This window comes from Salvia hispanica, chromosome 4 (genome assembly GCF_023119035.1).
Source record: "Salvia hispanica cultivar TCC Black 2014 chromosome 4, UniMelb_Shisp_WGS_1.0, whole genome shotgun sequence".
Lineage (NCBI taxonomy): Eukaryota > Viridiplantae > Streptophyta > Magnoliopsida > Lamiales > Lamiaceae > Salvia > Salvia hispanica.
The window spans coordinates 56,090,024-56,103,182 of NC_062968.1; the positions used below are offsets into that span (position 1 = coordinate 56,090,024).

Sequence of the window (13,159 nt, forward strand, 5' to 3'; positions counted from 1 at the left end):
TCGAGCATCTTTTGTCTCTTGTAGTCGATGATGAAGCACACCGAGTTATTTCACTATGGGGGATGGGTGGTGCCGGGAAGACTGCCATTGTCAGAAAAGTATACAATCACCATAGGACGAAGAATTTCTTTGAATCCTTCGCATGGGTTTGCGTTTCTCAAGAATGCCAGATCAGGTCGATTTTGGAGGATGTGTTGAAGCAGCTTAAAAAGAGTCCACATCAGAATAGCTCGAATTTAACTGACACGGAGTTATTGGGGCAACTGCGTGACATCCAGCGGGCTAAAAAGTGCATGGTTGTGATTGATGATATTTGGAAAACTGAACATTGGGATGGTCTTAATCATGCTCTCAATTTTGAGGGTACAAAAACCAAGATCTTATTGACTACACGGAAACAAAACATTGCAAACATTGGATTTGCGATCAAAACTGACCTCCTCAATGACAATGACGGTTGGGAACTACTTAAGAGAAAAGCATTGCCACACAGAAATATTCAAGGTAAGTGAACCACCTTTTTCTATATACTCTCTCCGTTTTCTAAAAACTGAAACTTTGAAAACGGAAAACGTTTTAATGTAAATTCAGTAAAATAAGAGAAGGAAAAAGAAAAAAAATGGATAGAGCAAGAGAGAGGAAGATAAAAAGTAGTGGAATTAGTGTTATGGGGTTCATTTCCTAAAATGGAAAGTTTCTATTTTAAGGAAACAAACTAAATAGGAAAGTGTTTCTATTTTTAGGAAACGGGGGGAGTATTTCTTAAATGTTGCAGTATACTAGAAATATTGATCGATAATTACGTAAGAGTATATTTTCTTTTTCATTACAGATTTCCGATTTGAAGAAACTTTACTAGAGAAAATTGGGAAAGAAATGGTAGGAAAGTGTGGGAATTTGCCGCTAGTCATTTCTTTGCTTGGCAGGATATTGAGTTAAAAGAAAACGAAGAAAGAGTGGGAATTAGTAAATCAAAACATAAGTACATACCTATATAGAGGTGTTGAAAATGTAAATGACGAGATACATGAGGTGTTGTACTTAAGTTATCAGGACCTACCATATTACTTGAAACCATGTTTTCTTTACATGGGACAGTATAAGGAGGACGAAGACATAGATGCGATTGATATTTGTTTGATGTGGATCGCACAAGGCATGATTTTGCATGAGAATCACTCGGACAAAGACAACTTGATGGACATAGCACAAGACTACTTGAGTGAGTTGGCCTCTAGGTCTGTTGTGGAAATTATCCGTGATGATCCCATTCGAGGACAAAGGACTAGATCGTGTAAACTTCACAAGGTCATGAGACAACTATGTCTATCAGTAGCAAAAGAAAAAGAAGACTTTGGTTTGCGAAATTTGGTCTATGAGGGTGGAACATTTAGTAGTTTCTGGCATAACAGCTTGACATGTGCCAAAATGCGTCATTCGATTGTGAATTTGAAAAGTATAATAAAAGAAGAAAACAAAGTGCTCCCAATCACTTGTGACGAAGATACAACCAAATTTATGCAATCTCTAATTTTCATCAATGATATGGCTGGAGTACTATTCAACGAATTTCCGCATAACGTTGTTGATTTGAAGAAATTCAAAATGCTTAAAACTCTATCTATTTGTGGATTGATTTTTGAGGGAGGAAAATTACCCAAGGAGATAAGTGATCTAATTATGCTTCGGATTTTACGATTGCGTGATTGCATGTTTGACGAACTACCATCATCCGTAAGCAATTTGTTGTACTTGCATACTCTCGATTTATGGAATAGTACTGGAAACGTTCTAAATAGTGGGTATATACTAATACCGCATAATGTTTTAAATAAAATGTTAAAATTAAAACACTTGTTCCTTCCTGCATACTATGAGGCATGCTATGCTGAGAATATAGAAAGCAATAGACTGAGTTTGGAGGGTCTTGAGCAGCTGGAGACACTAATTGGGTTCAACAGTTTCGTGCACCAACTCGAATCCCCGGCCCAAATGACAAACCTCAGACATTTTGAAGGCACAGTCCACGACAACCAAAGCTTGTCAAATATCATTCATGCCTTTTGTACAAGCTGGAAGGATTGTAGATGTGGTGGACTTAAAATCAAGCAAGGTTGCCATATTTCATCAGAGGAAGATTTGATGATTTTCAAGAAATTGTTCAATCTTCACAATTTGTATATATTTGTTCGGATAGAAAAACTGTTCAAGGAGTTGGAAAACCAAGTGTATACCTCAAATTTGATGTGCTTATTCTTGTCCGAGAGTGAAATTATTGAGGATCCAATGGAGACACTGGGAAAACTTCCCCTTTTACTAGATTTGTTGATAACTGATAGGTGCTTTTTGGGGGAAAAAATAACATGTTATGCGTCTTTGTTTCCTCGTCTCAAGAATCTTGGAATAAACGACTTACCGAACCTAAGGGAATGGAAAGTGGAGAAAGGAGCCATGCCCCTCGTTTCTAAGATGGGTATCCATCACTGCCCTCGCTTGGAGATGGTTCCAGATGGATTCAAATTCCTTGATGCTTTGACAGATCTGCACCTTTGCGGAATGCCTGAATTAGGAGAACGAATTAGTGAAGAAGGAGGTGAGGATTTCCACAAAGTTCGACATGTTCGTTCGATTGTGGTCAGGTAGTTCTTGCTTGCTCATTCTTAATCTTAATAATATGAATGAATCTACATCGATCATATATACGAACAACAACTATATATGGTTTCGTTTCTTATTCTTCGTCCTAATTATTCTTTGTTTTTTGCAGAGATTGAATTCTATATGAAGTGAAGCGACATGAGGCTCATCCTTTGCTAGTTATGTGTCATTTGCTAGTTAGTTATGAAGTGAACTCCTATATCATCGAATATTTTTCTTGTTTAGTTAGTTTAAAGGCGATATGTTTATGCTGCTGATAATTATGCAATAATTATTGTATTTTAGATACTGGTTACTAAATAGTTCATTTCCAAACTCAATATGAATGATCAGTTTGAAATCATTTTTATGCAAATTGAGTTACTCTATCTGATAATTGTTGGAATATATTGTCATCCTTAGTTTGATATATTAGAAATTTATTCATATTTTGGATTGGTAACTTCAACCAGTTTCCTTTGGAAATTAAGATTATTTGTGGTTTTATGTGAGTTTGTTTCGAAATTTTGGTATTTTGTTTTCAATTTTTGCATTTAATGTTTTTCATCAATGTTGTGAAGTCGGTGAAATAAATGTCATGAGTGAAATGGTTGCATGATTACTATTATTTGGTATTTTTGTGACCTAATCTGATTAAGTGATTTGACTATGTGGTTGACTTAATTAATTTCGTTTATTTTGTGAGGAGGTGTATCAAGTAATCTAGTGTTGTTATGTGTTTGTGCGAAGTGGAATTTAATTATATATGTTGTTTAAGTGCTTGGAATAACCTAAAGTACTAAACAATTTGTTGTACGAATATAAATTGTGACTGTGCAAATCACAATGGAATTTAATAATTTATTTTCTTGGGATATTTATTTAATTCAATTCCGTATTGGATACGATAAATTGAATAAATAATGAAAATCCACTCTTTCGAAATACATTCTATGGGCTTAGTATATAAATAAAATAAAAAAGTCCTGGGCCAAATTAATGGAAATAGATCCTACCCTATCCTCAACCCAAATCCTAGATTCTTTGACTTAAGCCAAAAGAACCTTTTCTTTTGAATTCAGCAATATAAATCTATGTGGAGCGAATCTCCTATTCCACAATTCCTACTCCACTCCTACTCCACCTACTCACATTAAAATAAAATAATATTATAATAATGGACAATTTTAATAAGTGATGGTGGTTTTATTAATAAAATAATATTATAACCACGGGCAATTTTAATAAGTGATGGTAAATTTGTTATGAGTGTGGAGTAGGAGTGAAGTAGGATTGATGGAGCAGGGGATCCGCTCCGCTCTGATTATAGTGAATAATCGTAGTAATTGAGCCCAATAAGAGTCAATCTATTGGGCCAAACTTATGAGTTATGGACTCGAGTATTTTTCAGTAGACCTTTAATTAGATGTTTCATTAGGCTATATGCTTAAGTTTAATTTGAGCTGTTTAATTTATGGAATGACGACCAGCACAATAAATTAGATTGTGCTGAGTAGCGAGTATAATTTTATTCATTAAAACAATATATTTTATTTAAAAGAATAATGACTTCACTAGAAATTTCAAACTTACATTTCTAATCAAATAAATTTTCTTCTCCTAGAGAAAATTCGGGAACGCTTTCTTTTTAATTTCAAAATCGATTCTACCAATATTTCCAAAGAAACTTTTATTTTTATTGAAATTTTGTTTTGCATATTGAATTAAATGTAGTTACATACGTGGCTATGTGAAATTATTTCTACATCTGGATATTTAATGCCGGGTCCTATTCTAATGCTTTTAGCACCCTAATCCAAAATCAAGACTAAATCTCCACCCTTGGATTTTAAAATGAGTGGATGAGATTAAAGCTCACAAAATCTCAATAAATAGTAGACAAAATATGAACAAAAGGGTAATATCGTCATTATGTTATCATATGATAATTTTCGTGAGTGTTTTTTTATATCAACATTGTGTATTACAAATATCAACAATATGACATTAGAATATCAACACAAGGACAAGAAAATATCAACACATTTTTATTGAGATTGGACATGCATAATATTGAGATTTTGCCTACAATATATTGAGATTTTTTGTTGCATTGGTTGAAAATAGCTGCTTATCAACATGTACGAAAATTGAAATATAATTTATCAAATTTCATCACCCGAACATCGTCGGAACATATGCAATTGAGATCTCGTTGGAATCCTTATTAAATTATCTTTAATTTGATATATTTTTTGCGAAAAAATAATTTAAATTGAGAGAGTTACGTAAATTTAAAGATTTGAGATTATTTTGAGGAGAGAGAAAGTAGTTAGTTATAATTACTACATATACGATTTGACATTAATACCCTTTTAATTTAATTAATAATTATTTAAATTTAAAATATATTACATTTGACATCATATTAACCACAAGATCTTCTAATTTAATGGTTGAAAATTGGTCTCAATTTAAAATTGGTAATTAGATAGCAATTGATTACATCCTATTTAATGCCTCCAAAAAATCGAGTTTGGGCCTTAGTATCTGAGTGAGTTAAATAAATTGATCGAAGCCCATTGTTTTGATCTTAGACTTGGCTATAAGGTTGTAAAATTTGTGCACGTGCATTTTTCTAGTTTATGTTTGGCACGTGCATTTTTCTTGTTTTAAAGATGGGCACGTGCATTTTTGTAGTTTATAAATATACAGTTCAATCACCACTATACAAAAAAAAGCCTTGATATTTATGGAACTACCCAAATTTCATATATCATTCAACCCAAAGAAAGGTTCCTCGACAAATTAATTGTAACTCCAAATATTATATAAAGACAGTACCGAATTATAACAAGCCATGTTGCTTCACCGAGTTCAATCTCTGCAAAATTAAAGAATGATTAGGGTACATTCTTTCGAATTCATGGCATGCTAATAAGTTTGAATTGGGAAGCATACCTGACCACAATGGAAGGAACATGCCGCACTTTGTGGAAATCCTCACCTTCTTTACTCACTCGTTCTCCTAATGCAGGTATTCCACAAACTTGCAGATCGGTTAAAGCATCGAGGAATTCAAATCCATCTGGAACCATCTTCAAGCAGGGGCAGTTATCGATAACCATCTTATAAACGACTGGCATGGTTCCTTTCTCCACATTCCATTGTCTTAAGCGTGGTAAGTCTCTTATTTCAAGCCTCTGGAGACTAGGAAAAGCATACGCGGAACAAGTTATTTCTCCCCCCTGAAAGCATCCACCAATCATCGACAAATCTAGCAAAATGGGAAGTTTTCCCAGTATCTCCATTGGATCCTCCTCAATTTCACTCTCGGACAAGATTAAGCTTTGCAAATTTGAGATGCATACTTGGCTTTCCAACTCCAACTCCTTGAACACATTTCCAATTGCAACCGACATATGCAAGTTATGAAGATTGAACAACTTGTTGAAAATCATCACATGCTCCTGTTTCGATGAAAAACTGCAACCATTTTTTATTTGAAGACCGCCACATTTTAAATTCTTCCAGCTTGTACAGGAGGCGTGAATGATCTCCGACAGGCTTTGGTTGTCGTGGAATACACCTTCGAAGTGTCGGAGTTTCGTCATTTTGGTTGGAGAATTAAGTCGGTGCACCAAACTGTTGAATCCAACCAATGTCTCTAGCTTCTCAAGACCCTCCAATATCAATATACTATTCTCTTTCTCATCAAAGTATGAAGGTAAGTATGTAGGAAGGACCAAGTGCCTTAGTCGTGGCATTCTACTCAAAACATTATTTGGTATCTGTACGTTTGAACACTTCCACAAATCAAGGGTATGCAAGTATAGCAAATTGCTTACGGACGATGGCAGTTTGTCAAAATTGCAATGACGCAATCGTAAACTTTGAAGCACAGTTAGCTTACTTATCGACTTGGGCAGTTTTCCATCCTTGAACTTAACTCCGGATATATGTAGAGATTTAAGTACTTTGAATTTCTTCAAACCACACTTGGGAAATTCAATCACCGGTCTTCCAGCGATGACATTGAACAAGAGTAGAGATCTTATAGTTTTTGTGTTATCTTTGTCACACTTTATGATCTTCTTGCTTTCCCTTTGTACTTCTCTTTTGAAATTCACCACCAAATGCCGCGTTTTGGTGCTTGATAAACTATCATGCCAGAAATGGCTAAATGCTTCACCCTTATAATCCAGAACTTGCATGCCAAAATCTTCTTCTACTGCTACTGACAAGCACATCTCTCGCACAACTTTATGGAGTTTACACAATCTGATCGTCTGTCCCCGATGACGATCGTCATGTACAATTTCCACCAGTGATCTAGACACCAACTCACTCAAGTAATCTTGTGCTATGTCCATCAAATCTACTTCTTTAGAGTGACTTACATGCGAGACCATGTCTAGTGCAATCCACATCAAACACATATCGAATCCTGTTATGAGTTCCCCTTCATTGTACATACCCATGTATAGAAAGCATGGTTTCAAGTAGTAAGGCAGGTCCAAATAACTTAAGCGCAACACTCGGTGAATTTTACCTTTCATATCTGGATGAGCTTTTCTCATGTTGTTATAAACCAAATCCCACCCTTTACTGGATTCCTCTTCACTCAATATATCACCAAGCAAAGAAATGGCCAATGGCAAATTCCCACACTTGGCTACCATTTCTTTTCCCATTTTCACAAGCCTACTTTCTTCAGTTTGGAAATCTGTTATTACAAAGAGAGATTACAAAATAGTGGAAGCAGTGTGGAGTGAAGTTACTTAAAAATAAAAGTATTATGATCATTATGGTAGCATTTATTTCCATAGTCTCTTGAGAGTCTTGTGTATAATTCCCTAGAGAATTGAAGGTGATATTTATTATCTTGAGTTTAGTATAAGGATGGTAAAAGATGTAGGATTATCGTTTGTTTCATTTCAGTTTATATATCAAAATTACTACTCATATTTTAGACTTCTTCCTATTCCATGTCCACCTCCCTCGCCTCTTTAATTTTCTCTAACATATATATACTACAATATGAATGAAAGAGGTGGTCTATTAATTTACCTGGAAAATTGTTGTGTTTAGATGCTTTCCTCTTGAGTAATTCCCAACCCTCGTCGTCGCTAAGGAGGCCAACCTTGGTTGCGGATCCAATCTTTGCAACTTCGTGATTTCGTGTGGCCAATAAAATCTTGGTCTTTTCACCGAATGCAGGCTGAAGTTCACCCCAATCTTCAACGCTCCAAATATCATCATTGACAAGCATGCACTTTGTAGTCTCCTGGACTTGCAACAATTTGTGTGTCAACTCTGTGAGGCTCAAATTTGAGGTATTTTCATGTGGGCTGAGTTGCTTGAGGACATCCTCCAAAACTGATTTTTTGTCCAACTTTCTAGAAATGCTGACCCATGCAAAGGAGTTGAAGAAGCCTTTGGTGGTTGTGTGACTGTACACTTTTCTAGCAATAGTAGTTTTGCCTATGCCACCCATCCCCCACAGCGAAATAACTGGTTTTGCTCCATCACCAACTAAAAGGGATACAAGTTTCTCCACCTCTTCTTCTCTCCCCACAACATCTTGACTGTCATAGGAGTAGGTCGGCTGTGGAGCGGAGCTTTGCCCTTGAATAAAGCTTTTTATCCCAAGACTTTCGATTACGTTACTGACACTTTCCACCTGGCTTTTGATTTTTTTGATCTCAGAGCCAATCTGGTGGACAGAGTATCCATCTTTAAAGAAGTTGGAGGACATTCTGGATGGATCTTTAATGGCGGAATAGAGACTAATGGTATCTTCGGCTCTGTAGGCGAGGTCCCTAACCTGCCTGAGCAAGCCGCCGGTGGTCTCATCCATGTTGTCTTGGTTGTTCGCTAATCAGAAGACTTGAGTTTAAAAAGGATGAATGGGTTGTGAAGTTTTGGCCATCAATTTATAGAATTATATTTTGAGTAGGGGGACAATATATCTAAAAATCTAATTTGAAACAAGCAGTAAATTTTGGATTTTTTGGATTTTTGTTATATATCGATAATATCTTCGATTTGATATTTGAAATTCCGAAATCCAAATTATAATTAATAGAAGGATATAATAAAAATATATTATTATTATAATCCTAACAAATATAAAACGTTTATATATGACATTAGATTTTCATATTTTGGTATTGGATTTGCAAATTTTCAGATTTTTGGCATTGCATTTTTCGTTTTTATATTTTTTTAATTCAATTTCGTATTTTTTGGATCAGATTTCATTCTTCTGATTTTGGTATTAGATTTGCAAATTTTCAGATTTTTGGCATTACATTTTCGTTTTTATATTTTTAAAATTCAATTTCATATTTTTAGGATCAGATTTCATTCTTCTGATTTTGAATTTTTAAATTTGGATTTTCAGACAGTACGTACGTATCCGATTCATTTTTCATAATATTTTTATATTTTCGAATTGGATGGTATCAGGCAAAAATCCAACCTGAAATCCGAATGCTCTATGTATTAATTACCTCTAATTAAATGCACCTTTCTCCTCCGACGTGAAAGGTAAATGGGGAGATAAATTAATATAACTACCATATTTACCTTTTTTTTCATGAAAAATCATTCTTCAAGGGGAGAGGTATTTGAGAAGGTATTATACATTTTCCCATTTTGAAGATGGAGTGGTAAAATCTTATAACTACCATATTGGATGGAGAGGTAAAATTTTATAACTACCATATTTTTCTTCTTTTCATGAAAAACTCTTCTCCAAGAGAGAAGGTATTTGAGAAAGTATCACACTTCATGTTTTTTAAAGCATTTTGTACTATTATTTTATGTTTAAAAAATCATTTACCTTTCTATATACCCTTTTCCTTTGGAGTATGTTTCTTTTAGACGGGTATATTTCACTTTTTGAGGAAGCATATAGAGGATATACCTTTTCTATATATATCTTCTCCAGAGCATCTAAAAGGGGAGAGGTAAAGTTATATAACTACCATATTTACATTTTTTTCATGAAAAATCATTCTCCAATGGAAGAGGTATTTGAGGAAGGTATTATACCTTTTCTCATTTTGAAGAAGTATCTTTATCTCTCCATCAATGGAGAAATAAAATTTTATAATTACCATATTTGCCTTCTTTTCATGAAAAATCATTCTCCAAAGGAGAAGGTATTTGAGAAGGTATCACATTTTATGTTTTTTAATGCATTTTGTACTATTATTTTATGTTTAAAAAGTCATTTACCTTTCTATATACCTTTTTCCTTTGGAGTACGTTTCTTTTTGGAATGATATATTTCACTTTTTGAGGAGGTATTAGATGATATACTTCTTTTATTTACCCTTCCTTGTTGGAGATGCTCTAATAGCCTTAGTCTCTGTTTGGTACACAAAATTGGAATTTGAATTCTATGAATTTGTAGAAATCGAATTCTAATTCAATTCTAAATCAACAATCTTATGTGCACTATATTCATAACACAAAATAAACAATGTTAAACGTGCATAAAATGAAAGTGATACTTATAAGGTACTCCCTCCGTCCGCAAATAGGAGTCCCGTTTTTTCATTTTAGGACAGAGTACTAACTTATAATTTCTGGGTTCTTAAATATTTGTAAACATTATAATTATGATTATCTGTACAAAAAAAAAGAAAGTTCTTTAATGAAACATTATACAATGATCTATAAAAAAGGAAAAAAAATTGAGCTCATATGCACTGATACAAATGTTCTTTAATGAAACATTAGGGCATCCACAATGGGACGCCCTAAGCGACGCCCTATGCACCGCCACGTCAGCATTTTATCCTCCTCCTATTCCACCTGCAGTGGGGCGGACTATAGCCCGCCCTAAGCGACGCCCTAAGCATTTTTCTATTATTTGAATATTTAAATACTTCAAAATTTGGAAAACTAAAACTTCATTTCATTAAAATTCAAACATTACAATACGAAAAAAAAAACTACAATTTCTCAACGGCGGCGGTTGCGGGTCCAAACTTCTTCAATCATGTCGGTCATGAGCTGAGTATGGTCTTGTTGGTTGCGCCAAAGGGAAGCCGGAACCGTCTCTGCATCCGCACGTGATTTCCTGGGTAATCGTCGCCAGCGAAGGCCGAAATATGGCTCGCGCTAAAAGCCTCCATAACTAAACTTACAAAAATTCTTCGAGACATTCGCGGCCGGTTGTATCCCCGACGTGAAGGTACTCGTCGAACATATCCGCTGTTGTGCCGTAGGCCAACTGGCGGATCGCAACCGTGCACTTCTTCAACGGCGTAAGTCCGGGTGCGCCGATCCCGTTTTTCCCGATGCTGGGAAGTACTCATCACGGGCCTCCAACGTGTGCACAATGCGGAGAAAAAGATCTCGGCTCATTCTAAAATGGCGGTGAAAAACACTCGGGCCCCACCTTGGATTCTCGGCAAAATAATCTTCGAACAGGCGTTCGTGCGCTACGTCGTGCTCGCGGGGACAAACGTCCGCCGACGTATCGGGCGAGGGACCCGCGCCTCCGCCGCCGCCTACTCCCGCTGTATTTGTGCCAAGCATTCCGCCTTGGCTTCATTAGCGGCATCGAACAAGGCTCGAGTCAAGGCCCGTCTGCAGCCATCCGATATACTCAAATCGTAGTCGTCGGGATTCATTTTTGAGTCGATGAGAGAGAATAATTGAAGAGAAATTGAAGAGATGTGAAATTGGAGTGTGTGAAATGGTAGTGAATAGTAGAGTTTAAATAAGAAAAAAATTTTGAAAAAATTCAAAAAAAAAATCGAAACGCGTGCCCATCGTCCGCGTCGTCCACAGTGGCGGACGATGCGATGGACGATGGGTATCCTCCGCGCATCGTCCGCGGACGATCTATCGGGCGCGGACGATGGTTAACCCATCGTCCGCGATGCTGCAGTGGCGGACGATGCAACGGACGATGCATCGTCCGCACCATTGCGGATGCCCTTACAATGATCTGTAAAAAAAGGAAAAAAAGTTGAGCACATGTGCACTGATGCATACATTTCTCAATTTCCCTAGTACCACACAATTGTAATTATATGTACATTACACATGTAACGGGATACCGTCGCTAACAACTATTCAAATGAAAACATTTGAAACAACACGAGTTTTAATGTACGATTTGGTAAAGTAAGAGAGATGAAGAGAAAAATTAATAAAGTAAGAGAGATGAAGTGAAAAAAGTAATGGAATTAAAGTTAGTGGATTATGGGATCCACTTTATTAGTGGTATAAGTGATAAATAAATTGATGTAAAAGGATGTAAAGATTTCCTAAAATAGAAAGTTTGAAAGTTGTTATTTTTAAGGAACAGACTAAAATGGAAAGAGTTGCTATGAGGGAGTATACACTTTGCATTTTTGTCCGTCGCACAAAAATACGTGCATTCGATTTTTGTAAAGTTATACTACCATGACTAATAATGCGGGTTCCACTGTCCACTAACACTACTTTAACTACTATTCCCCTCCTCTCTTAGTTACCAATTTTGTCTTAATCCCCGGGAAAAGTATGTAATCGAATTTCATAAATTATTAAATGCGTCAAAAAATATTTTTGGATGAATGGAGTATTCCACATCATCAGACATCTAAAGAAAAAGAGGAGTAACTAGACAAAGTATCTCTCCAAATACTTGGCACATGAGTAGTCACAGGTGGCCTTAATTCCTTCACACAGCTTGAAGTCTCAGCCATAATTAATGGCTTAATGCTATATGTTGCCATTGTGATATGAATTATAATGCTATGAAATCGAAGAAAATTGTCCACCAATTTGTACAAAAGCCGAAGCTGAAATTTAAACAACTCATATGAGTCTTAATTTTTTCTGGATAGTAGGTCAACAAAAAAATTACTGTGATTAAATTTTCTTCGTTTTGTGAATACTAAACATTGTTTTGGCAGTATTTGACATGTGGGATTCAAATTGATTCTAATAATATCTCAAACTTTGTCTTTATATATGGTTACAAACTCACAAACGTGTATATGCTCCATCCAGTCACATCATTAGTATGTTTAACAGTGTAAGTTCAATTTATTATTCTTATTTCATTTATTAAAGTCAAATAAACGTGATTATACGAGGATGATAGTATGGTCACAATATGCAAATGCTTCATCCATGACAATAAATAAATAATAATAAAAAAAGATGCGCTAGATTTTGTTTGACAAATTTATCTGAGCCATTGTTTCATCTTTTGACAAACATTGATTGTCTTTTGCATGTCTAAAATTTAAGTTATTTGTAAAGAGATGTTTCAAAGATCCAGTCATAAAATATCAAATCTTGAACCAATTAACATATCCATACACCCATTCACAAAATTTACACATATACTTTCGAAATATATTGAGGATTAATAAAATGCTAACCAAGTTCACATATGCCATGTTGGGAAAAATTGAACAGTGCACCTGATTAATAATTAAATACATATATACCTACCCCATTAATATGAAATAGAGATTATGACGTGTATAATTTTGTTCTCCAT

At 35.3% G+C, this 13,159-nt stretch overlaps 2 protein-coding genes across 2 annotated transcripts; one reads left to right on the forward strand and one right to left on the reverse strand.

Annotated features, from left to right (window-relative positions):
• Nucleotides 1–62: 62 nt before the first annotated feature.
• Nucleotides 63–2,774, forward strand: LOC125221470 (probable disease resistance protein RF45). The gene is made up of 5 exons (XM_048123590.1): nucleotides 63–504; nucleotides 833–879; nucleotides 1,099–1,456; nucleotides 1,901–2,639; nucleotides 2,768–2,774. The coding sequence occupies exons 1-5, from the start codon at nucleotides 63–65 to the stop codon at nucleotides 2,772–2,774; spliced, it is 1,593 nt and encodes a 530-aa protein (XP_047979547.1).
• A 2,740-nt stretch (nucleotides 2,775–5,514) lies between these two features.
• On the reverse strand, nucleotides 5,515–8,497 carry LOC125221471 (putative disease resistance protein At1g59780). Its single transcript, XM_048123591.1, has 3 exons — nucleotides 7,708–8,497; nucleotides 5,599–7,363; nucleotides 5,515–5,521 (listed from the first exon to the last, which is right to left on the reverse strand). Exons 1-3 carry the CDS (start codon nucleotides 8,495–8,497, stop codon nucleotides 5,515–5,517), a joined length of 2,562 nt encoding a protein of 853 aa, XP_047979548.1.
• Nucleotides 8,498–13,159: the final 4,662 nt, after the last annotated feature.

What these genes read in the sequence shown, in the direction of transcription:
- LOC125221470 (XM_048123590.1), top strand. Translation starts at nt 63, where the DNA reads ATGGGTGGTGCCGGGAAGACTGCCATTGTCAGAAAAGTATACAATCAC. An exon ending in GCCACACAGAAATATTCAAG is followed by an intron (nt 505 to 832) that starts GTAAGTGAACCA and finishes TTTTCATTACAG; the next exon opens with ATTTCCGATTTGAAGAAACT. An exon ending in TTCGATTGTGAATTTGAAAA is followed by an intron (nt 1,457 to 1,900) that starts GTATAATAAAAG and finishes CTGAGAATATAG; the next exon opens with AAAGCAATAGACTGAGTTTG.
- LOC125221471 (XM_048123591.1), bottom strand. Translation starts at nt 8,497, where the DNA reads ATGGATGAGACCACCGGCGGCTTGCTCAGGCAGGTTAGGGACCTCGCC. An exon ending in TAAACACAACAATTTTCCAG is followed by an intron (nt 7,364 to 7,707) that starts GTAAATTAATAG and finishes TTGTAATAACAG; the next exon opens with ATTTCCAAACTGAAGAAAGT.